The 26,999-nt window shown below is 35.6% G+C and overlaps 1 protein-coding gene across 3 annotated transcripts in view; it reads left to right on the forward strand.

Annotated features, from left to right (window-relative positions):
* Positions 1–26,999, forward strand: part of ATRNL1 (attractin like 1) — a 431,352-nt gene that overhangs the window by 69,888 nt on the left and 334,465 nt on the right. For all 3 annotated transcript variants that reach the window (XM_021537269.3, XM_021537270.3, XM_021537271.3), the window contains exons 9-15: positions 2,899–3,082; positions 7,012–7,166; positions 14,867–14,951; positions 16,526–16,734; positions 18,906–19,024; positions 24,203–24,335; positions 25,569–25,750. In XM_021537269.3, coding sequence (XP_021392944.1) covers positions 2,899–3,082; positions 7,012–7,166; positions 14,867–14,951; positions 16,526–16,734; positions 18,906–19,024; positions 24,203–24,335; positions 25,569–25,750 — 1,067 coding nt within the window. The remainder of the gene's footprint in view (positions 1–2,898; positions 3,083–7,011; positions 7,167–14,866; positions 14,952–16,525; positions 16,735–18,905; positions 19,025–24,202; positions 24,336–25,568; positions 25,751–26,999) is intronic.

A 26,999-nucleotide genomic window follows, 5' to 3' on the forward strand; every position in this document is an offset into this window, starting at 1 on the left:
CCTGATTTTTTTATGGCTTTAGAAGTAGGTTATGGATTGCTTTTGATTAAAAGTATTTCTTTGAAACAATATAAAAAGAAGCGGCCCCATGACGTAACATGCCTCCTCTTTTTTGTTAAAGTTAGCATAAGCTTCCTGGTTGTTTGTAAAATTTTCAAGTTTGTCACTGTGATAAAATGAATGTGGCACACCAAGGTGCTTCTTGGACATTTTGTTCTTTTTACCTTCTTTCTACCTATCTATCTGAAGGTTGTGTTATGATAAGGACAGATAATGTATCTTCCTTATTTTCACATTGCGTACTAGACTTGAAATTTAAATCTGGAAAAATAATTTTTAAAAATCTCCTATTTCCTTATTTCTGGCTTGTTTGTTCATGAAACTCTCTCTGCATTTGACTTTTTAAGCTGTTGTGAATGCAATTTCAATTACTAGTTTGGTCAATTAAGTACTTCTTATTCTTCTATATATTTCTATATTCTTATAATGATAGAAAGTGGGGGATCTCTGAATATGAGAAGGGTTATGTAAACATCTTCAATAAAAATTGATTTTTTGTTGAAAAAAGGTAGGTGAAGATTCATATCAATAAACTGCTTCAAAAAGTCAGATCATATGCATAGTAATATCTTTAAATATAGACAGGATTGTACTTTTGTATGAATGATGCAATACTCAAGATGCTGAAGTGTGAATGATATCAAAACTGTACATGCACATTTCAGTATTTGAAATTCAGGCAACTCAGAGCTAAATTTTAGAATGGGAAGTAGAAGGAGCAACATTACACTGCTTTTGGCTTTTATTTCAGAAAGATGTTGCTGGACGTCTTTCCTTGAATTTTTGTATCTATTCATAGCACTTTTTTTCAATTCAAGAAGGAACAGATTTTCATATTTCTGCCCAAGTCCTGTAAAGTGATGCAATATACAATGTTACTGTGACTGTTTCAAATGCTACACAGAATCATAGACACATTTAGGTTGAAAAAGACCTCAGAATCACCAAATATAGCATTGCTACATAAACCATAATGCTCCATAAATGCTACATGAACCAGTCAGAAATGCAAAATATTCTATTATGCATCTTATAACAGCATTGTGCCAATTTATGTGGAGAAATAGTTATTTTTCTCTGAAAAGCATATATGCCAGTCTCTATGACTGATCATTAAATAAATAAATGAAGATATTGCTGGTAATGCAAAGGTATATCTGCAGGTTGACTCCTCACCAGCTCTCTTACAGAAATTGTATCATGTAAATCTATTTGTTATCAAAGTAATATGTATGTAATGTACAGTATTATCAGTACAAATTTTATATTTGTGTTCAGAATTGCACTTCTTCTTAGCTTGATAATATCCAACATGGGTATTGAAATAAAATACTGCTTACATTACAATGCACATAAATAATGTAAATACTGTGTCAGAAATAAATAGTATTTGTGTAATAAATTGTGTATTACACAAATACCAGCATTCATACACACAGAAATCATCACAATTCTTCCTTAGAATCTATACTTTATAATTTGCCATAAGCACTTGTTACTGAAGAAAATGTAACTTATGGAGGCAGTGCCTGGAAACTATTTAAGGAAAGTATGATAGCAGAAGTAATAACTGAAAATCATGAGCCTCTCCATGAGAATCTGGAGAAAAAAAGAGTTAATATAAACTACCTACATAATATCAGATAAAAATCAGAATGGGATTTAGCCTGACTTTCAGAGGAAGAAAGGTGTATGGTGGTGTGTGCTGGCCTTGGATAAGTGACTTTATCATGGTAGCCAGCTGAGGTTAAGAACTGGGAGATGGCTCCGCTTTGGATGTCCTTGCCCAGACTGTTCTGACGATCTCCACGAGGCTGGGAGTGAATTCCTTGTTTCATGTCTGTAGCACTGACCTCCAGTCACCACAAGCTCTTTGTTATTGGCTGCCTTGTGCAGGAAATACCTCTTGGCTTGCTTTTTTTTCCCCCCCCGATCATCTGGGGAGATGGAGGTGGGAAAAAAGATATTTTGGGCCTATGGGCAGCAAGAACTTAACAGGTGTCTTTTGTTGTGGTTTTTTGGGATTATTTTTATGTTTTTTTTTTTTTTTTTTTTTGCTATGGTAAACTATTTTCCTGTTGTATTCTCTTCTTCAGTCATAACAGCTATTGTGGCTGGTTTTATTTGATGTCACTTTGCAGTTATTAATCATGTGATGTAAAACATGGATTTAAATGCCAATTGAATGAGCTGCTATGAAATTATTCTTTTGTGAGTCTTCTGCAATTGAATGGGTATATTTGCAGTTAAACAGCTAAGAAAGAGTGGTTGGAAATGGATTTTAGCTCAGTAATTTTATGGTTACTTCCAAAGCATCTGCCCATATCCATGCACACTTGGGGCTGCCTTATGTTACGTGCTTCTCATGACTCACTGCAGTTCAGTGCCTGCCAGGCTCCTCAGACTCCCCGTGACTGAGCACAGGTGTTCCTAATGAATCTGAAGGAGCTGGAGCACTGAATTCTCATCAGCCATCTCTGGTGAGAATTAATCATAACTCCTAATTTTATATTTTCAAAAAGCTTTGGGCTTTTTTTTTTGTTTGTTTGTGGAAGTGCTGGAGTCACGTGGGAGAGGATAAGATACTGCCTGGCAGCAGTAGCAATGATGTATTTTTGACTTGATTAAGAATAGCAGGTAATAGTCTGACATTATCTAATTATCTAATTGCAGATATTTTGATACATTAGTATACAACTACTACTTAAAATAAATCTCAATAGTTATTGCTGTATTTAGAATTATATTGGAAATTATTTTATATCCTTAAAACTCCTAGTACTGTGATTTAGCAGTGTAAGCCTTTAAATAATGGTTTTTTTTTAATGTCTCTTCAAGGGTCTAACTCTTGGCTTGTACCAGAAACAAAAGGAGCAATTGTTCAAGGTGGATATGGCCATACCAGTGTCTACGATGAACTGACAAAATCTATTTATGTCCATGGTGGATACAAAGCATTGCCTGGCAATAAATACGGATTGGTGGATGATCTTTACAGATATGAAGTTAATACTCGGACATGGTAAGTTGGATTTATAATGTAGGAAACCAAGTTATAGGTTACTGAAGAAAACAGAAGCGTAGAGTAAGGTTCTAGGAAAGTCATGGAGGTAACTCTATATCCTTTGCACATTTCAGAAAACATATTTTCTGCAACAAAATGGAAGAATTGTGGTGAGGGGCTAGACTTGAGTAAATGGATTAGTGGAGCTATTCATTGAGAGGATGGCAGGGAGGAAGCTTTGTGCATGTTCTACAAATTAGGAAGTTCTCCTTTCCAGGCACAACCACAGAAATAGCACATGTGAACTGTTTCCTCATGGTGTGAATATACTGCTGGTGTATGTTACTGTGGCTGTTATTTAAGGAAGTAGAAAATCCTAAGAAATGTGGAAGGTTGTTTTTCACAAAGCTATCAGAAATAAAAGAGAAGACCTCTGGTATTATACAGGAATCCTTAGTTATGAATGCTTTTGGTGTTTTTATTTCTATCTATTTCTATAATCTATTAGTGTTTCTATTTCTATATTCTAGTTCCTTGTTTCTCAAGTTTATTGTAATTTATGAAGACTACATGTATTTTATGTTCCGAAAGTGGCCCTGAATGTTTTTTCTTACCTTAGAGATAATTTGAGATCAAGAACTATTTCTTTGAACATTTTATTCTTGTGATTTAATATTTTTTTAGCGTACTAATGGCTTCATTTTAAGCACACAAAATTTGCTCTCAGATGTTGGAAACATGGGTTTGGTTTCACTGAGGTTCTTAATACCATTAACTCATGGCATTTGGAAACCTTAATACAAGATTTTTTTGTTTGTTTTAATGTATTTATGAGTTTCTGGAATTTTAATGCTTTCTTATTCTATTTTTGGAACAAAGTGATATTTTTTCCTTTGATGGTCTGTTTGACAATAAAATAATAATAATTGCTGGAATATTTTTATGCATTATTCATATAAAAACCAATAAAGAATACTTCATTTGACTCTGTACTAATGTAGCATTCTCTGCAGCTTGTAGAGAACTCAAGTCTTTGTTTTGTGAGATTTACACTGGGCGTGAATTTTACTGTGGGACTGAAAATGGGTTCAGAGGATGGAGTAATGACATGTAGTAATAAAATCTTTGTTTACTGTATCTGTGACACCTCTTAATTAGCATTCAAAGCATTTGGTGAGGTAAGAGACTGAATGTCCACAGGTGTGGTATGAGGAAGAGTTGGAATTTTGATGGCTCTCTCATGCCCATGCTGGTCCTCACTGTTTGTCTCTGGCACTCATTCCATTTCTGTGGCTGTTCTGGCAGAGGTTCACAGGCTTCGGTAAGTTGAGGTATACAAATCTGATCACATGTTCAACTCAGTTGCACGTAGGTTTTCATTTCTTAATATCAATTAAACAAGCTTTATGTTTCTTGGAATGTGAGAGGGCGATATTTTAATTCCTAGTGTGAGCTAATACACAATGGGGTATTGGAGTGCTGGCAATACCTGCATTGCTTTGCATTACTGCCCTGCTGCTGCAGCTGGGGTGCAGCTTGGAGCTGGGCTTGGGTAATGGCCTGAAGCAGTGGAAGCACCTGCTGGCTTCTGGGTGTTTCTGTTACCACTCCAGAGTGGTGCTGCTGCCTGCAGCGCTTGGCACTGGCGTAGTTAACAGGACTAATGTTTGCAGATACACGAATATGTGCATAAATAATGGATTCGGGGGAAACCTGCTGAGACTCTCACAGAATTTGCATGGGGTTGATATGTGTTGGAGTGTTCTCTAGATTGCCCTCATTAGTGATGCTAATGAATAGTGAAAATCATGGCCAAATTAACAAACTTACAGTTCTGCTGAATCTTGAGGAAAAGTTGCTGCTACTCTGAGGGATGAAACTCATCACACAATATGCAATGATTACAGGAAAAAAAGAACCCACACTGTGGTAAGGACTAGGAGTGGGGCAGCACAGTTGAGTTACAAGTAAAAAAGTGAGAATTCCAGAAAAGAAACCTGTAGAGATTTTTTTTTTGTATCTACTGTGTAGAGGAGAATCCTTAGTTATCCCCAGAACAGTGTATGTCTCTTCAGGCCTTTAGTGATCAACACAACTATTTGTAGACAGCTGCGAGGCAGATCATCAAGGCAGAGCCTAGTGTATAGCAATTAGTGTAAATTAGGCAATAGGGGCTGTAGAAAACTGGAGAAGCAAAAGACAGTAAGGTCCCTGTAGTCTGAATGGACAAAGATAACATTTTCCTAGGATATTATCATTATTTCAAGTCATAGCAGCAGAATTCCTCCATTGCCAGTTGAAAATAACTGAAAAATAATGTCTTGTTCTACTTCCACGTAATTCTGATTTTCTGTGTTGCTAACTGATGAGTTGAACCCAAATACCACATTTATCTGAGGGTACCATAAGTATACTGTACCAAGCCAATTTGTGGTTAGAAAAACATACTTAAGTTGTGCTCTGTTTTCAAAGTATGTTAATCAGAAATCCACAGGAGAAAAGCAAGTTACTTAATAGGAGTGAAAAAAAAGGGGTCAAAAGCAGAAGCATGTGCATAGGTATGTAAGTGGATTGAAGGAATTGTCACATTTTTAAGCAATTAAATATTAATTTATTTTCATTTAGTCTTTGATATTTCTTTTGATGTTACTTTCCAGGGCTGGGGGGAATTTGTTTCAATAATAATATGAGAATTCAGGTTTGTTGCTTTCCTTTGAACTCACTTAAGCATGCAATCTTTTATCACTTAAAATATCTCAAGTTTGTTGGTTGATTTATGTTATTATGTAACAAAAATGAGATGTACTTTAAACCTTTTGCCTCAAACATGATGATGATGCAAAAATACTGAACAAATATGAGAGTGGTTCAAGAGAGACAGTATTATTCAATCATAAGGAAAGATTGTTGAGTCGGTTTCATACAGGAAATGAATGAGTAACACCTTAATTGTAGATTGGAGCAGTGTGTAGTAACATAAATGAAAATGAAAGTCTAAGCTTGTAAACTTAGATTACTGCAACAATGAAGGGTTTTTAGGAGAAAGTGAAGGGTATTTTGTAGTGGTGATCTAATCAGCTCTTCACAAACATGTCTACAGCTGGTCTGCTTAACTAATTCGTCTGGCAAAACCCACAGATGGTTACTCTCTTCCTTGGTAAGATTTATTTGCTGGGGTTGAATCAAGTTTGTATTCTGTTCTTTCTACTGGCCCCACATCTGCCCCTTTCAAACTGTGGCATTGATAGCTCGTGGCTACTGCTGGGGCTGTGCCATTGCTGTGGCACAAAGCAGACCACACACACAGAGGCTAAAGTGAATAAAGACAGAGATCAAAGCCTCAGTTGCCTGGACAGTTTTATTTTTTAGCACTGAAGTTCGCTATGTTTGAGTTTACCAGTCTGAATAAGTTTATGAAGCGGTGCAAGTGTTTTAAATGTACCTAGAATGCCTTCTACCGTTTCTTTTTTGGGTCCGAGTGTTCAATTAGAAAAATATTTTCATTTTGCAGTTTTAAGGATGATATAAAGAATTCGAAAGAATTTTTTATTGCATTTTTTGAGCAAAACCTAACATGGCTAAGGATATATAAGAATAGGAATTAGTGCTATGAATGAGTTTTTATTCAGTCTTGAGTAAAATTTACCATATCAGTAATCATTTCTGAAGAATGTAAACATATTAAAAATATTTTCAGGTATATTATTTGGCAAACTGTTTTATTTTAACTAGAAGTGTGATATTTTACATAAACATATTTTTTTTTGTACCGTGAGAAAATGGATAAGCCTAGAAACAATCTGATTAAATGTCATTGTATTTACTGAGTAATAGCTATAGTTTACTATTTTTTTTTTTTGTTTTCTGTTGCTTTCATGTATAAATTTTCTTGATGCCCATATGCAGTTTTTCATGTGTTACTATGTATTTGTTCTTATGTTTTGTAGGACTATTTTGAAAGAGAGTGGCTTTGCAAGATACCTTCATTCAGCTGTCTTAATCAATGGAGCTATGCTCATTTTTGGTGGAAACACTCATAATGATACTTCCCTGAGCAATGGTGCAAAGTGTTTTTCTGCTGACTTTCTTTCATATGATATAGGTATGTATTGTACTGTTTTTTTCTCATTATAGTTTTAAATACCATAATTTTGCTTTCTCTAGTCCAGCTAATGTGATTCTTTATAGTTTGGATCCCAAACACCTTCAAGTTATTTATAAATTTTACAGATTTTTGTTCCATTTTGTCTAAAGATTGTGATTTGTGGAGCAAAGCATTGCAGCATCCATGCCATTTTCAAGGCCCTGGATATTTTTGTAGTATTTTGGCAACACACTTTTAAGGAAAACAAACTGTAAAAAGGCTCTACATAGCAAGTGGTATTAGGGCTGAGTGAAGCATGAGGACCCTTTAGGAGATGATAAAAGGTTGTGGGTATAAGGATATATAATTTCAAAAGAGTGTGGCTGAGAGCAAAAAAGATTGGTGTTTGTAAATATATGATAAGAATACAGTTGGGAGGAAAACTGTGATAAGACAAGACTAGGTGGGTGTCAGCTTTCATTCTTGTGAGTGGTTCCAACCCTTTGAGCTGTGCACTTATGGAAAAGCCTCCCTACAGGATTGTGGAGGCTATAAATAGAAGAGAATTCAATGAGTCCATAATCTTTTTCCTATCTTGTGCTACTGCTGTTCTTAGCATAAATAATTTTCCCCTTCTCTGATGTTCATGTTTTTATTTTATGTATAGGCTTTAAATATAAACATATAACTTATATTCAGGCTTTAAATATAATCATGCAGCACACACTGGGGCCAAAAAGCAGTCTCTAGTCCTCTGGAGCCAAAAAAAGGGAAATGTGTTAGAGCAGCCTGAGAAATGAACTCATGCATGCTCCTGGAGAGAATAGCCTGTGGATATTGCCTGGAACTACTTTTGGCAAGCATTTATCAGCTGCCTACAGTGGTAGAAGAGGCTGAGACATGATCCTTCTTTCAGGACTAGTTAATGGCTCTTTATGGCATTCACTGTAGATATCAATGCAATGTCTTTGCTTTAATACAAAAATAATGACCAATTTCAGTACATGGAACATGTATGGGTTATTTCCTGCCAGTTTAAATGGGTGTGCAAATACTACCTTAGCAAACCAGATGAATTTTTTTACTGTAACCCTCTCTTGCACATTCCCTAACTTTTGATAGGCATATGATGGTGTGAGCTATTGATTTTGTTCTCATTTCAGTTTACATGTGGATTTAATTTTTAATGAAACAGACCTCCTTTCTAATTTTGAAGCATAGTATTATTTATTGGTCTACATTTATTTGTAAATGTGCACTTACAGATCAATAGTATGAGTCATAAGATCTGAATTAATGTAACTTTGTGACTTTCACACCCCGGTAGTTTTTTATCATCTTTCATGAAAATGCTTTATACTAGTTTTTTCCTAAGTAGAATGATGTTTTGGTTTGTCTAGTTGGTTATATTTAATTTGGTATTTGTATTTTCTTGCAAGTCACATTCTCCATGTATTACGAAACTGATGAAGTACAAAAGAAGTGGATGTAGTAATCACTCTTTGGATGTAGTAATTAATCTTAAAAAATGGACTATATGAAGATTGATTTGATTCAGACTTATTCTTCCGTAATAATCATTTTACCAACTTAGAAACAAATCTTGCAGCACACATTTGATAAAAACATTTTTCAGAAAACTTGTAATACTTTATGAAGAATTAAATAGTTATGCAATAGGTATATTTCAGAATCTTATTTACTTTGTATCATGAGTTTTTGAACAATACTTGGACGAAAAAAATATACGATGCTATCAGCATCACATTTCCTAGATACCTTGCAAGTGATGGAGTGTTAGCCTTGTCTTGTAAAAAATGGGTGCTGTCTAGAAACCAGCTGAATCCTGGAGATAGAGCCTATGCTATTTATGTTCAAGTTGGGCTAGAGAGTACTTTTGATTATCTCTCTTATTATATGTGACACAGCCCTTTGGATAGATTGCTTTGGCTTTTTATTACCCATGAAAACTCTGCTTTTCATATTAATGTGGAATAACTGTTCATGTGGCTTCATCTCAGTCAAGCTTAGCTTTCTGAAAGGTTGGTTTCTAATGCATTTGGTAATCCACACTCCTCCTCTAGTCCAGGCACAGAGATAAGTATTTCCAGAGAGAAATTCATTTTACCAAGCTTAGGACAGAGTTACCTTTCCCCCCTCTGCTTTTCTGAGTCAGTCTTTGCTCTGTCAGTTCTGAGTTTAGTCTATAACAAGTTTTAGACATTTAAATGTGCCATGAGTCAAGAGCAGTTCAGTAATTTCAAATACCTACTGCATATTTGTAAAGATGAAGACACAGAGATGGGGAGACATTGAAAAAGCTGCTATGGTACTGTAATTTTCATAGTTTAATATTGCTTGATGTATTTACTTATACAGCAGTAAATACATGATAAGAAGACTGCTGCATTGAAAAAAAAAAAAAAGAACTTTAGAAATCTGGCCTTGGTATACTTCTGTTCTACTTTGATTTCTTTACTACCAGATTTTCCCTGGGTTTCTCTGGAAGCCCCTTAAAGATCCACAGAGGGTTATTCCTGTAGAGGTCAGGTGTTTTCTAACTGTGCTGTTATTGCTTCATTAATCTGAAAGAGGAAGCTTGGCAATGGGGACAGTCTTGAATGCTGAGGTTGACCTGCAGTTTTCTCTTTGATGTTGGTTATGGCTTTTCTTTACAAGGGTCTCCATATGCTTAAAACTTATATTTCTGTTCCAATCAGATCTTAGAAAAGCCATTTAGATTATATTTTAAGAGTATTCACATGCAAAATCTGCAGATAAAAATAGATTATTAGATGCACAGAATCAGAGTTTAAAACAGATTCTAACTAGTGAAACCAGTATTAAAATACATTTAAATAAAAGCTTTTTTTAAAGACTAGGGATATTTATTTTAGTTTCTGGCCCGAATGGTGCAGTTAGTAAATATATCTCTGCATGCCTAAGTTCCTTAAGTTTGAGTTTATGAAGTATTCAGCCTCAGCCCTTTTGCTCCACATTTGACAGTTGCTGAGGTGTCTGGATGCCCTTGATATGTACAGAGAATTATTGACAGGGCATCTCTGTAAAAGCCAAAACCTGAAATCCTGGGAACATGGCAGCTGTTTCTGTGCTTTCTCTTAGTGGTGGTTGGAGTTCTGCATTGTTTGGATCTGTGGGAGAAGTGCAATAACCCCTATGTTTACACTAATAATATACTCCACAATATTTCTTTTGTTACTAATCTGGATTTCAGTTTATTATTATGGATTAAATAGTATGCAAATTCAATTGCTTATGAAAGACAATACTGCATGTGAAATATTAAGTTTCTTCTAGGGTATTCAAACAAAGCTTAGAAACATTCTCCTGTTTTGAAAAAAACTTCTAAATTATTTCATGAGATTGACTTTAGTTCCACTTGTAATCAAACATATTGCTCGTATTTTGTAATAAAAATGAATTGTATATTTGTAATTTGTTTGCTTGTAGAGTAAATGGTTTCATCTCTAGTCTTTGCCTTTAACAAAATGAAGTAGTTTAAATATCTATGAATTTTTTTTCCAATATGAACATATCTATTTTTGCAGTTCTCCCTGTTTCTGGAGTTACAAATGGGTATCAGTGTGCCATCACAAAGAAAATGTAAATCAGTGCCTGTGAAAGATTAAGTTTTATGTGTTCCTAAGCACTTAAGTTATAAATGCAGTTTTGGTGCAGTCTGTAAGAGCAATTACCTCCATATTGCTGTGCTATTAGAAGAGCAAAGCCATAATAATATAATGCACTAATTGCTCCCTTTAATAGCAAAGCATGAGGTTGTTATTTCTTTATACTGCTTGGGGAGTCACTGTTATGTGTTTAGACTCTGCTGTAGATGTTAGTTCTAGAGTTTAAATTCGATTCATGCTGTTATGAACATACTTGCCATTGTGTTTTCCTGAGAGTAAGGAGATTTTTATTATCTGATTAAAGAAAAATATTTATGAAGTGTGGAAAGACTCAGAAAATAAGTTTTCTGCTAGTACATAACTTTCATGATGTTTTAGCTGTTTATGTTCAGTGTTTAGTTGTCCAGAGTCATAAATGAGAACCAGACAGAGGTATAATGACGTCCATATGTTGTGAACCAGCATTACTACTTTTACAAAAGAAAAATGAACTTAGTAATTATTAAAAATTTGTAAAGAGAAAATAGAAGCGTAAGCTGGCATTGGATTCTGTGTAGCACATAAGGCTGCACTGCATTGTTGCAGACTGTGATTGAGCAGAATAAATACATTGGCATTTCAAGTCTATTTAAATAGTTTGAAGTTTAGAAATTATTTGATAAATCTAAGCATAAAGTAGTGGCTTCACATGCCTTCTCTTAAAATAAAACTCTGAATGCAGTAAGAGGTTATCACTAAATGTGCCAAAATAAAAATGTGATCCTGGAGGTGAAGTATGGAACATTGGTTGCCTCTTTTTTAAAGACTGTCCTAACAACGTTTGCTTCTTATTTTTAACAATTCTATTTTTTTTCTATTTTTTTTTCTCTGTTCAGTCACATTTTGGTAAGCCTAATTAGTTAATTTTTTTAAATTAGATTCTGTGTTCAAGTATTTTAGTGATGCTACAACGTTGATTAGAAATTATTTGGCTGTTTTCTTTTTGGGGTTTGTTTTTAAAATTTTTTCTATAATATCATACTGGGAAGCCTTCCAGTAGTGTATGAATACTGTTGCAGCATTGACAACTCTCTGTAAATGTCCAGGTCATCCTTTCTGATATCAGTAATGCAGTGTGGCCAGTAGGTTGGAGATGAGATGTGCTGAGGCTTGACCTGCTGGAGTGAGGGCTCTGGAGAGAAATACCCTGTGCAAAGTTCAAGTGAGAATTTTCTCAGCCAGCATCAGCTGGATTGCTTCAAATCCAGAGTATTTCTGTGGTGTTTCATCACAGAAATGTGTGTCACTGGCAATTCTCTGTCAGAGCCACTTCTGTATCATCTGGTAACCATTTAATCTACACCAGAGAGGAGGATAAAACTTTTTCTTTTAATGTTATAATGTGGTACAGCTTATTCTTAAAGCAGAAGCCTTTGTAATAGAAAGAAAATAGCCCCTTTATTTATCTTTCTACTTTTCAGTGGCTAAAAATTCTGCTAATAAGTTTAAAATTAATAGTATTGTTTCTTCATCTGCTTAGTAACTGGTTCTATTAAAAGCAGATTGTGCTTCCACATGCTATGTACTGTACCTGGTTACAGATAGAATAGATACAACTATCTTTCACTTTCTATCAGTAAAATGCCTTGAGGACATAACATTTTATGGAGGAAAATACTTTATTCTTTGCTGCACAGAGTTTACCATCATTATTAAACCTAATACAAACAACACACAGAATGCTGTATTATTGATAAATCATGTTGTATATAATATTACATCTACCATTGGTAATTTTTTTTCCCTTGGAATGGTACAGTGAAGTCTGGAAATCTGAGTGCTTAGAGTTGTTCAAAAGGAGTTTGAAGATGATGGGCAGGGATGAATTCTATTTGATTCTTTACTGAAAAACACCAGGAATCAGCTGGCCAACTATCTGTATTTTGTATTAATCAATTGTACAGAGAAACATCAGGAATTGAAAGCTGAGCAGAAGTATTTTTCTTGCACAGTGCTCTGTTCAGTGTTCAGTAGTCATTGAGAAATCTAGGAGGAGATAAGAGGGGAAGCTATTTGTAATAAGCTTCCCTCCCTTTTTTTTTCCTTTTGCTCTATTGAAAAGATCTGCCAGTTTGAAAAATACCATCAGTAAGAAAGGAATTATTATATATCCAGCCCTCAGGGGTTCATCATCTGAAAATCAGATTTTATTATGGTTTTATGGTCTTCCCTTGGTGTTAAATCCCATTTTTTTCTGAAATAAATTTCTAAGTACAAGAAAGATTATATATTTACATTCATAATGTATATGTTTGTAAATATAAGAAAATTAATGTCAGCACTTCGCAAGATCAGGTGAAAATTTAGTGTGAGTTTTAAAATTAGATGGAAATTTAGTGTGGGTTTCCTAAATTGTTTCCTTTACCATCAAAGGCACACAAGTTCATACGTGCTGTGTCTGTTAATATGCAGTGACTTAAGAGCAAGAGCTTGATTTTAAAGTGTAACAAGATTTTGCTGGTCAATTGTTAAAATGCTTGTTTTTGGTTGAAACTGTTTCAGGAACATCTCTCTGGGATTGTACATACTTTCACCACTTTATTTAAATGGAGAAAATAAGAAAGAGCAATTGTGAAAGATGAAATGTATTAATAATTCCATAATGTTATGGTAGTATAATGTTAACAATGATAGTGATAGAAGGTAGGAGTTGAGAAAGAAGTAAGAATTTTGGGTGTATTGCTCCTATAAGACTATGCATGAAGCTTGCTATACTTTCTTCACACTGCTAATTCCATTGAGTCCACCACCTATGTCAAAATTATTGCTGTTTGAGCCATCTGCTTTACTCTGGTAATAATTTGCTTTTAGTTTTTGTTTCCAATTTATAAAGAGGTGTAATGAGTTTATTTATCACAGCCATGGTTCTCACACTGGATCTCTTTATGGGCTCAGGCTGTGATTTGGTGAAACACAAGTTGATTTAGTGGTGTTGCACCATAGCTGTGCCATGCTATCCCCTCCTGTGTGCCGAGTCCCTCCTCGTGTGACCTTGCACCGAGGTGTTCCAGTGTGCTTTGCTAACAAGATGCTGACTGCACAAGGTGCTGCTGTCAATAATTTTGTAATTTTGTGCTGTGGATAATTTTCTGCATTAGAAGTGCCAGTAGAGCAGCCCTGGCAGAGATGAACTGTTCTGACAGTGGGAGCGAGACCAGCTTGGAAGACAGTTTGTTCCTCCTGGATTTATCCATTTCTGGTTTTTTAAACTGAAGAGTGAGGTGTTATGACCTGACTACTGAGAGATGCCTCTACCCAAATTGAAGTGCAAAAACCCTGTACTTTCCTTGAAGTTTCAGTCTGTAGGGGCTCCCTATTTCTATTACTGTGGGATTTGAATATATGAAGTCACTAAAGTTTAAGTAGGAAATAATGAAGAAAGGAGTAATTGTTCTGAAGAACTAAAACTCTCATCAGGAAAGAAAAATTAAACCACACTGAAACCACATTTGTGTACAGCAGTTTAAAAAAAGAAAAGTGCTTGAATAATTAATTTGATGTGGAGATCCTGATTCAGCATTCCTCTCAAGTATGTGGAAAGTAATTAGTAGCATACTTAAATCAAGATACCAAAAGTAAGACAATAATGAGATGGGTTGCACATCTGGAGGAGTGATAGTTTATCTTTAAACACTTAAGAAAAGAACTAAGTTCACTGCCATAGATATTCCATGAAATACTTATAAATTGTAACCCTTTAGCTAATTTGAGAGTGTGTAAACATGAAGGCAATATTACTGATCCCTTGATAAAAAACAATGGCCAGGGTTTGTTCCTGTGGGTGTTGAAACTGGCTGTGAAGGCAGACGACTGTACATGTAATAAAGTGACTCTTCTGTGAATGTTCTGTGGTCTTGATAAATGTTAGGATAGATCAGTGTTGCTGACAGGTTCTTGAAGCATCTACTCACAAATGCATCTTAAAGCAGTTGAGTTGATTTATCCTTGAGTGGTTAAAATATACTTCACATGTATTTTGCTGAAAACTTTTCAAATTATTTGATATATGCTTGGTGTTTTGTCTTTCAGCTTGTGATGAATGGAAGATTTTACCAAAACCTAATCTGCATCGAGATGTCAACAGATTTGGTCACTCTGCTGTTGTCAGTAATGGGTAAATGAAGTGTCTCTTAAATTTTCATTGCCATTTTTCTGAAGGAAATACCTGTAGCAGAAATCACACTTAAGTGAATATGGTTCAATAACAGAAGTGATGTAACTTATTAAAAGGGAAAATAATGCTCATCAGGTATTCAGTACAGTTAACCCCCAGTCTGCTGGGGATCAGTGACATTTTAGGTGAACATTTCTCAGTATTGAGGGCTACACTGAATTTCATATTTGGTACCAACTATAACCCTCACTTAGGTGTGATGGGAGAAGTATTTTTCTCTTTGCAGTATGCTATAATTCTTCATTCTTCTGCAATCATAAAATAACCATGTAACTAAAATTTGCTGGGAAAAAGGAGAGATTTTGATGATACTGATACAGTTATCATCTTTACCACCTGAAGAAGGAAAAGCCTGCCAGCAACTAGATGATATTAAGTTGGAAAAGTTGTAGAAAACAATAGTCAGGTTTAAAGAAAGGTATGTTGTTAACTTGTCTCAGTTTTGCTGGTTGCCAGCTGGCCTAGTATCTGAAGTAGCAGTACTGTAGATCATTGTACCTCTTCTACATTATTCATCACTCTAATAAAGTCAGTTCTGAAGTATTTGTGGGCAACTTATGGATCCTCTATATAAGGATCCTGTATAGGTCAGAAATAAGGTAATGAGTAATGCTACAAATAAGAGTGTGACTGCTTTTCACAAAAATAGCACTAAATTGTAAGTATGTACACAGAGCACTTGACATTAATCAATGAACAGATTTACTTATTAAGACAAAATTGCTTCAAAGTAATGAATTCAGCATCTGATAGTTTTTCATTATGATTTGTGTGTTTTATGCCATCTAAGCCATGTCTGATACTTTGAGAACTGTCACTTTCTATGAAATACATTAAATTTTTTTTTTTTTTTTTTTAAAAAGTGGTATTTTTCATAGGGTTTTTGGTACCAAAACAGTGCAATATGAGACACTCTCCAGATTTCTGCTATTAGTAACTCTGTGATTAATTCTGTTTTAGGGGTATATCATACAACAGATATAGAGGTTTTCTATTACTATCTTTTACCTGAAAGTTAGTTCCTAGTTTTAATGAGAAGGGTGAGGATTCGGGTTTAGTCTTTTGCTTCCTGTGTCAGCAGCTACTGCACCAGAAATGTTACCAAAAAGAAATATCCATCTTACCAATTGCTGCTGCCTGTCTTGAAAGGAATGTTCTTGTTTTCAGCAAGCCAGTATTTCATGCTCTCATATTCATGTTCTCAATATTTAATTGTGAAAATGACTGCATTCTTCCAAAGCTCTTCATTCTTTTTTCCAGACATTGGATATGCCACTCCCTAATCCATAAAGAACAAGGAGCTTTCAGCAATTTTTTTGTTACTCTCAACTTCCATGGGGAAATCAATTGAAAAAGTAATCAATAAAGGAACCACTGGTAGAGTCTTTATTAGAGAAAGAATAAGATTTTATTTAAATTATAATATGTGGATTTTTAATAGTGCATCAAGACAGATAAGAAATGAAGAAAGTGGGACTACAGTAAGAGTAAACTTTCTTGTTTTTTCCCAATAGGTCCATGTATATATTTGGGGGTTTTTCAAGTGTTCTATTGAATGACGTCCTTGTATACAAGCCTCCCAACTGTGAAGCATTCAGAGATGAAGAGCTGTGCAAAAATGCTCGTCCAGGAATAAGGTGTCTATGGAACAAGAAACATTGTGAATCTTGGGAATCTGGACATGCTAATAATATCCTTAGAGCAAAATGTCCCAAGAAAACAGGTAAGTGAACTCTAGTCAGGTTTGTAATGCAATGGAGGAGATGGGGGGTGGACAGTCCCCAGAGAAGCAACTATGTGGAAGTGGTGACTGGAATGTTAAAATAATGTTCCCCCGTGAGAATACCCAGTGCAAGAGATGTAATTTTTTAAAAAAATCATTCAGTTGTGGAATCCTTTTATATTTTACATGCAAAGAAGTAGATGCAAAAGAGCACAAGTTTAAGGTGCATAGCAGAACAGTGAGAGCACAAATGGGCACTGCAAATGATACCTGATGTTATGATATGGCACTCCCATACCTGTATGTGCCAGTAAGAGAGGAAAGCATCACTTCTTCAAGCAGATTACCTGTGAAACAGAAGCATTTGTACAGAAGAATATAGTACAGGAACAGCTGGAAAAAAACCCGAGGCAAACAAGCCCTTTGCAGTGTGTCAGATGGGTTCAGGTTTGTCATATGAATTTCTCTGTGGCATTGTGATGGCTGTATTGTTTGAAACAGCAATTTGCTGTTATGAATAACTGTTCCAACCTATTCCGAAGCATTTTGGCTTGTCACAAATAAATTGCTTGTGAAAGTGTTGTGTTTATATGTCACATGAACAGAATATTTATCCCTGCTACATGCGCCTACTATTTTTCCTGTGCATCTTTCCTTTCAGCACAGTGTAAAATTGCTTCCCAAACTTTGGATGTGTGCTGTATGTACAAACTGCCATACAATTAAACTGCCTGTCTGTGTTTAATGTTTGTTGAAAAGTTACTAGCAATGTTATTAATCAATACTTCAAGACATTTTATTTTTCTGATAGCTTTTACTTGTTTCTAGACTGGCTATAAAGTCTCAAACTCAGGAAAAAAAAAGGTGCGTCATATAAGAAAAACATTATCCAGGTACAGTTTTCTGGAAAATGGCTTTTGTGCAGTTTCAGAGCTTTTAGAGATCTACATTCTAGAAAGTTTCATCTATATTGAAAAAGAAAAAACCTTGTGTCATTATATTCAGAAGTAATACAGACAAAAGTGGATTTTATAAAAAGCTGATCATAGCAACAGGTGTTTATAAAAGCCAAAGAAAATAAAGCACAGACAGGCTGAAAGAAAATATAAAAGTTAGATCAGTTTCTCAAGTACAGGTATTGCAGTGGAAATAAAGTACAACTCAACTTGGAAGAGATATGGTCTGTGTAATTCCAGTTCTGAAGAAGTTGTGTGAACAGCACTGTTTCAATGCTGTCAAATTCTTCCAGTATCAGGTGGTAATTTTTTGCCAAAAGCCAGTTTTTCACGTATTCTTTTACATTACTTGGCTCAGTTGTTACCTGGTTGAGAGTATCATCTGAGAAACTGCTGATGGTCAATATTAAAGGATAAGCAGAAATTTTAGTGGTTTTCAAAAAATCAATTCTTGGATGACAAAACTTCCCTGGCAAGAGAATCTTTTAAGATTGCATGCACCTGAAGCTAAAGAAGTCAAACCAAACAGGAATTGAACACAGTAATCAGCATAGGAGATTATACAAATTCTCCTATTTTGCATCATGGTGATTTTTAAAACCTTGCCTCCTTTAAATGGAAGTAATGATTTATATCCTAAATGATTTTACATAACCTAAATTTTAGTCCAAGTCCCATTATTAAGAATATAACATTAACTCTTTTTCAAATACTTCTTGTAGCTAAAGGATGGAGCTTTAACTTACCAGTCATTGTTGGGTTTATAGACTAATTTACAAAGATTTAAAATGTCCATGTGTAGCTTATTTACTATTTTTGTCTCATCTTCCTGCATAGCCATCTAATATTTTTATAGAATCCTATGTTTGAAGAAGATCTTTTTCCATGTTAAAAGTGTGAAGGAAAAATACTTGAAAAAAATTTTTCATACACTTAATTTTTGCATTGTGGTAAGAGAGCTTGCATGCTGCAAATCAGTGACTATTCCGTTATTTGATATGAGACTTACGAACCTTCAAATGAAATTGTTACTGAAGGAATTTTTCAAGGACTAAATCCTATTAACTGAAAAGAATTAATTTCCTACAGTAACTTAAACCCTTATGAATGGCTAGAGTTCAAATGAAGGCTGTGACAGGAAAAGCTCTGCGGAAGTGTCAGGAAGGTGGCGTTATTCTCCTTGTGTGGGACGTTTCTGTTTGGTTTGTGTGGCAGCTGCTGCGGACGACAGATGTTACCGCTACGCGGATTGCGCCAGCTGCACCGCCAACACCAACGGCTGCCAGTGGTGCGACGACAAGAAGTGCATTTCTGCAAACAGTAATTGCAGCATGGTGAGTCCTCGCAAATCTCAGCGTCTTTGCAGTGCTTCTCTTTTTCTAGGGCTAGTGGATTAGTAGTTGCTTGTTTTCGATACAAACTCGTTTTTCAGGCTTTTGAGCTAGTAGTGTTGCAAAAGGCAGAGTTGGACTACAGCAAAAAAAAAAAAATCTATTTCGGGGTCAAACAAGTATTCTTCAGTGTTATGTTGCCTACTATATATTTCTAAAGACAAATGCTATTATCCCTTAATTAATGTCATTCAAAAAGTCACAGAGTTATTATTAACTTGGATTTGTGCATATGTGGTGTACAGTAGATAGGCAGAAACCATGGAATCCCATCAAGGGTGCTGTTTGGTTTTTCCCCTTTAAACAGGACCAGGCCAGTCTCATTAGTCATGGTCTTCTGATCATTGATCATTAGAAATGGTTTTCTTTGTCATGGAGTTGCTTGTCATCTCATTAAAGGAATAGGAGCTTCTGTAACCATGAGGTCCACTGGCTTGTGATAATTTGGTTCTGATCTTTTTAACTACAAGCCATCAGATCATACAGATTCATGCAAGTTTATAGTTTTCCCCTTTTAATATTGCCTAGTGCCATGTTTTATACTTTGTAATAACAAAGTATAAAAAATGGCACTAGGCAATATTAAAAAGCTGTTCACCAGCTGCTGCATCTCTTGCTTGTTCATTTGATTTTTGTCAAGCTTATAATAGTGTTTTAGCATTATAAATTTTACTTCCTTACAGTTTTCAGCTATCCACAGCAACTTAGTTGTACTTGAGTTCAAAATCCTTTCTTGACACACTTTCATTAGTAAAAGTATCTTGGTCTCTGGCTTGAACCTGATGCAAATCAATCTTGTTCTCCAGACAAATTAAGGTGTGAGTTGGATTGATTGTGACTCAAATCTTGCCCGTTCAGAGTGAGCACAGCCAGCTCTAATCACTGGCATTTGTAGCTAGTCACTACTAATAAAAGCAATGCAGACACAAATTCATCAGTAGTCATGTTATAAGTCTGTCAGAGGGATTTCACATTCCAGGCACTAATGCTTAGTTTCCTTTGTGATCTTCAAGGGCCCTTCTTTTCCTGACACATTGTTCTCCATTAGGTGCTAATTTTCAAACCGTGGTTTTCAGCTCTTGAACAAGCAATAGTTGCTAAGGAGCAGACCATCTTCATTCCTAATAAATGATCTCTAATAAATGTGGAGCACTAGGTATTTTAGCACAACCTTCTTGGTTCAGTGTCCTTCTTTGACAATCTTTCATGGCTGAGATTGTCAGCTTAATTACCAGACAATGCTCCAGTCTGCTCTGTATAATTTCCTGTCTTTTATTTAGGGTTTGAAGTGGATAGTAAAGGCTGTTAGTGTAGTCACTGAAGAATTGGGTAGCAAAAATTCATCAAAATTATTTCTGGAAAGAGTTGCTGTCATAAATGGAAGGTGGCTGTTGTAAAACTAGTCTATTGGCTGTGAGATGATGGAGGCAGAATTTTGCAGCTTCAATAAAAGCCACCAAAATAGCATCAACAGAATGGCACCATGTGGAAAACCAGAATGAATCAGGCTGATTATCCATTTTCATAGACTGCTACTTCTGGACTAGGCCCACAAATGAAAATGTTGTGACAGCACTGTGATGGTAATATGGGATAACAAGCTGTAGACTTAGGAACATCACAAGGAGCCTTTGCAGCTGTACAAAGGCCTTGATTTATGACTTAGATCATAGAACTCCAGATGAGAATGACAATAATGTTTTATAATCTGCTGCTGTTGCCTCAAGGAAACTGGCGAGTTTACTAAAGATATGCTGTCAACCAGTTTGGCATTGGCCTCATGGTCACAGATATCTGCAAAGCCTGGCTACTCTGCTGAATGGAAGGCCTCTAAAATATGAACATTTCCGTGAAATACTCTAGCTGGACAGATGGACTTCATGAGTAGTGCTAATCCATTGATGATGCACATTCACCTGCCTTGGTCACCCTCTGATGTGAGCCAGCACATTAACAGAATACTGTATTCCCCTCTTGTGCAGACTCATGCATCATCAAAGTATAGATCATATATATAACACAGTCATATCTGATGTAATTTCAAACAGAGGTTTGCAATGCCTGGTTGATCTGGATCTGTTTAATATGTTTATGAAACTGTATTCACCCTCTGCACATAAAATGCTTTATCTTGCATCCTATGAACATGTTACTCCCTTGCTGCTGATCACATTGTGCAGAAAATTGACTATATTTTATAAGGGAAACAAGTCTTTACCAAAAAAAGACAAAAAAAGAAAAGGCTTTCTGGGAGAGGTTAATTTCATTTTAGATTGCTGCACCTTTACAAGATGTCATTTTTCATGAAGTAGTACCACAGAAGAGTAAGCTCCTCCATGAAAGCAAAATCTTTGCCTGAGACCAGCCACGCTCTTGCTGCCAGGAGCAGTCTCTGAATTTCTCCTGTTGGTCCCACATGTGCAAATACAATAATGTCCCAGCTGATGACAGTTACCTAAGTACAGCCCAGACTGGTGTGCGATTTAAGAGTTCTTTATCTGAGTGTGGCAACATAAAATAAACATTTTCAAATCCATGAAGGGAATGATAAAGAGCATTTTGCCAAGGAAATAGGATACTAGAGGAGGCTTCAAAGAGACCTACAGTCTTACATTATTAAATAATTTTACACAGTGCCTTAAAGACAAGAATCCCTGTTTTTTTGTAATGTTTGCATCGCTTCCGGAAAGCTCCTTCTTTCACAGTGGAAGTCCTTGGATGATAAGACCCATAATAGTAATCATGGAAATCTGCCTACACTTGAGGAATTCAAAGAATAGTCAAGAGGAAATATATAAAGTAGTAGAAGGAATATGAATAGAATAAAATTTATCTTGGAGGAAACAAACAAAATTTATGAGTAAGAAGGACACAATAGCAAGTTTTGGTAGTAGCTTCAGGGAAATAATAGTGAATCTATAAATTAATAATTTACATTTACACTAGGCAAACTTGACAAGGTTATACTGTTAACCTGAAAAAATCCAGGAGGAGGAGAGAGGTACATAATTTAATAGTGATTTCTGAAATTCTAAGATAAACTACTGTAGTATTTTCATTCTCCAGTAAATATTCAGAAAATCACTGCAGTTCATAAGTCTGTCTATATACTACCATATCAGGATCAGTACTTTAAAAAATCTAAGTAAATCAGACATGAGGGAGGCTTTATAAATAACATGATTTACTCATGCTTTGGTGTGTAAACATTATAAATATCCTACAGCAATATAGGAGTTCTGTAACAGATGGACTGTCATCTTTCTGAATTTCATTGGGTTTGGTAGTTTAAGTTATAACCTTAATATTGTGTTAATATGAATTACCTATTGGATTCACATCTACATTGAACTAATGAGATTTTCAGGCAAGCAGTGTTTAAATTGGATTTAAGGGAAATAAATGCTGGGAATAAGGGAATACAGCAAAGAATATTATTATAAAACAGTCACTAGTACTTTGAATTTTATTTTAAACATTAAATAACCAGCACACAACAAGCTTCATGATTAGAAAGTAATAGAGCAAATATCTCAGCTTAGGTGGACAATTGTAATCTGTATGTAATACCACTGAAGAGTATATAATTTAAAAAAGAAATCTGAATGCTTAAGGGTATGTCAAAATGAAATGTTAAAAGTGAGTATTAGTTGAACTATTGTAAATGAGCAGATGGTGGTTACTTGTGCTCTAAAATTCACTTTAAAGCATCTCTCAGGAGGTTTGGCGAGTATGTTTCATGACTGAGTGAAACTAAATGTGACTTTGTACCAAAGATTTTTTTTTTGTGCTTTACTGTTGTGTGCATTTTTGGCCTAGATAGTAATGTCTGTTACTTGCTGGCATTGCCTTTTGGCTCTGTTTCGTGTTGTGGTGCAGATGCCTGCACCTAGACCAGCTTCTCTGGTTCTTTTTGCTTCACAGTAGCCTTTCCTATAGAACAGAAAGAAGTCAGGGCCTCTGAAAACAAACTTACTGGTAGGCATCTAATCCATTAAAGGCAAAAAGTAAAAAGAAAATAAAATGCCTCAACAGCAGTGTTGTTCAGCTGGAATGAAGCTGGTTCTGTGTGAGATTGAGAATTCACTTTCACAAATGAATTATTTCAGGACTTCAAACAAACAGAAATAAAAGGAGATAGCTTTTCTCCCCCTGCCCTATCACTGCCATATTCCAGTACCAACCACTGTGTAACTTATGGTCATGCAGTACCTTTATATGTTGTTTAATCATACTCCTGGAGACTAGTAGAAAGGAAAGTAACCAACATTTTCAATAAATCATGCATTTGCTATCCAAGTGCAATCCCTTATTGCTGCCATGTATTATTTTAATCTTTTGTTGTTTAAGAGAGACAAGACTTGTTAGGGTTTGACAAGAGAGACTCCCAGAGGTCCGTTCTAATCTCAGCTGTTCTGTGAGTATAAAGCTGTCTTGCATTAGGACTTACTTTTAATTATTACCTTGAAATTAAGTTGGTAGAGAGAGCCTTATAGGTGAGCAGATGAATTGGCTGAGGATTTAGGGCAGTTCATTAAATAAGGTATCAATACAACATCTTAATTAAAAGTACTGTGTAGGGGGAAGAAAGATTTGTGTTCAAAATGTCTAACTTGGAAGACCTCAGTTTTCAGGAAAAAAACCAAGCACCAACCAAACCCAATAAAAGCCTCCAGGTAATAATTCCTTCAGTGTTTACTGCTTTTCTTGTATACTAAGGTACCAAAGGAATAAATTTATCCCCGGTTTTATGTCATGTGTGGAGCATTCTTGCACCTTCAGTCAGTTATATGTAGTTATTTTGCACCTTATGCCAATTTTTAAGTTTTGTGTGACTATTTTTTTGCTTTAACCTGCATAAGATGAAATAATTTAGTTAATTTAATTTTTTAAGCTTTTCCTGCTCTCTGTACAAGGAATTGGCCTCTTCAATTTGACACACATAGTTGTGTAGAACAAGTGGGGTGATTTGTGCTCCAGTGTTGCATTCTGCATCTGGTAAAGGATTCTAGATAAGGAGCTTAAATTCAGCCTACTTTTAGGTGGCCATGACTTTCTGGGGAGGATGTTCTTTTAATAGATATCTGCTTGAGATGCTGCTTTGTCTGTTTGTTTTTACAGTCAGTTAAAAACTACACAAAATGCCACGTGAGGAATGAGCAGATCTGCAATAAACTGACGAGCTGCAAGAGCTGCTCCCTGCACCTGAACTGCCAGTGGGACCAGCGGCAGCAGGAGTGCCAGGCACTGCCCGGTAAGGGGACACTGCTGCTTTCAAAACACAGAAAATGTCCCCTGGCCCTGCCAGAGAATGAGAGTCTGCTTGCTCATGAGCAGACATGGGTTTGTTTTATTCGTGCTCTCTCCTCTTGGCTGGCTGGGCCTGTCCAGGTGAACCCAGGTGTGATTGCAGCCCTGACTGGGCTGTCAGTGCTACCTTTGATCGAGGTAGGGCAGGTAATGGCATTAATGAAGGTGTAATGATGCCTGGTGGGTACAGGCCAGAGATGAGCTCTGAGTGCAGAGCTGAACGGCCATTCCAGGGCTTTTACCCATCCATGGACACTGACATTGTTACCTCTGCTAGCTGGGGTTTTACATTAAAAGTTATAATTCAATTATATTTCAATTTTCCTGGGCAGATAGGGCCCAAGATTTAGTTTCTTGATTGTCTAATGTTGGTATTACTATGAAAGCAGTAATGCTAATACGAAATAATCTCAGAAGGTGACTGTTAACATTCTTAAATAGTATTTATTTTGTATTCATAACTGCATACATGGAGTTAGATGTCAGAACCTTTCCCATTTGATCTTTATGTCCAGATGAAGTTAATGAATACTTTTTTTACAGAGATGATTCATTAAATGACCTAACTTATTCTCTGCAGTTCAAAACTGTATTTATGTCATCTTTGTAGATTGACTATAACTGTTGCTCTTACTTATCTTTTAATAGTTACCTGTGTCTGAGTAATGCTGTAAAATGTTGAAGAGAAATATTTTCTGAGATGTTATCTAAATTTTCAATCATTTGGATTGCATTGGTATTTAGGCAAATATAAATGCAAAGGTATGATAAAACAAGGATAATATAAAATTGTGATTTCTTATTTCTAGGACAATTATCAGATTTTGAAATTTACATAAATAAAAGGAGTTGTTAAAACTATTACTTATGTATGTAATCTTAATATTTAGTTGTGCTCAATTCTGAATAGCAGGAAGAAATAGTGGCATAAAAATATTATGCTGAAACTTGGCATATATATTCTAATTATTTTTTAAGATCTTAGAAGCTGCTTTCTGTAACAATACAGTATTCTGTGTGATGATACTTGTTATTTCAGAATTTATGTGATATGAGAAGGGAAATTGAGTGGGGATGCATTTTGATTTATGATCTCAGGAAGATAAAATTCAGACTCCCTTGTGTTTTTTCAAAAGTTTTTTTAAAATCAGCTTTAATCATATGCTTTTTGCACCAGCTCACCTGTGTGGAGAAAGATGGAATCACATTGGAGATGCCTGCCTCCACATAAATTCCAGTCGGGAAAGCTACGACAATGCCAAACTGTATTGCTACAATTTGAGTGGGAATCTTGCCTCATTAACAACCTCAAAAGAAGTGGAATTTGTTCTGGATGAAATACAGAAGTATACACTTCAGGTAACTTGAGGAACTGTAGTTGGTGCTTATGTGAAACAAATTGGCTTTGAGAAATCTCTTCTAGGGTTTTATCCAAAGAGAGGAAAGTTTATGCCTTCAAAGAAATGTGCTAAATGGTGCTAAAGACTGGTATAAGTCACGTGTAGCATATTAAGGTTTAAAAAAAACCCTTAAGATTTAAAACAAATCACACAGCAGCTCCCAAGGTTTCCCCTTACTAGATTTAAATGCTAAAAGTTTTTGTTTACTTGGAAGAGAGCATTTGCTCAAGAGAATGGCTGGAACACTGATTTTGTGTCCTGCTTTCAGCTGGGATAGAGTTCATCCTGAAATTCAACACGGGCAAAGGCAGGTTCCAGCAATAGGGATAGTGCATAACCCCATGTACTGGTACAGATGTAACTTCTCCAGAAAAGGCAGTTTCCTTTGTAACTGGTTTGTGGGATCAAAGGGTGACAGAGAAGCTGTCCTAGTGTGTAAAATATGTAGCAATTCCCTGCACAGCAGCACTGGAATTAGCTGGAGCTAATTAGCTTTCTCTAATAATGGTGGAGGGGAGAGAGAGCTGAAAACTCTTCCATGCCTCTGGCAAATAGAGCAAGCTGCCACCTGAATATTCCTAGAAAAGTGATCCATGTTCTTTTTTTGAACTGTGGGACAAAAGAAGGGAAGTGAAATTACTTGTCTCTGAGTGATCTGGTTCAATTTTTGGCAATTAAATATTCAAATACTTACTGCTCTGTTTAAACATCACTGGTTAAAGTATGTGAAATGTAAGAATGCTTAGAAATATGAAACCCAGCAGTGTACACTCAGATGGGGTGTCTTAGCAGAATATTATTCTGATTTTTACAAGCAAATCGGTTGTTCTTACCAGGGGACATTATTGGGAGTGTGTACTTAGTTTTCTAGAACATGCAGCACTTTGTCTCTATAAAATCCTCAAAGTTTTAAGTAGTTTAGGATTTTACAGTTACAGGAAAACGAAAGATAATTGTGGATAATAATTAAAGCTTATATCAAACTAATATTTCATTGATGAAGTTGTTTTCCTGTAGAGGAATTGAGATCATTCAAAGGAAATAGCAGTTAAGGATTGCTTTTCTGTTATTACTGAGTCTGAGAGCAGGAGGTTAGGGACATATATTGTGGACAAAAATATTCTATTATCCTTTTTAGCATTCCACTGCAAAATGCAGATTCAAACATAGGTTATGTACTTGAGGTTTTTGTGATTTTTTTTTTCCCC

Source organism: Lonchura striata, chromosome 7, assembly GCF_046129695.1.
Source record: "Lonchura striata isolate bLonStr1 chromosome 7, bLonStr1.mat, whole genome shotgun sequence".
Taxonomy (NCBI): domain Eukaryota; kingdom Metazoa; phylum Chordata; class Aves; order Passeriformes; family Estrildidae; genus Lonchura; species Lonchura striata.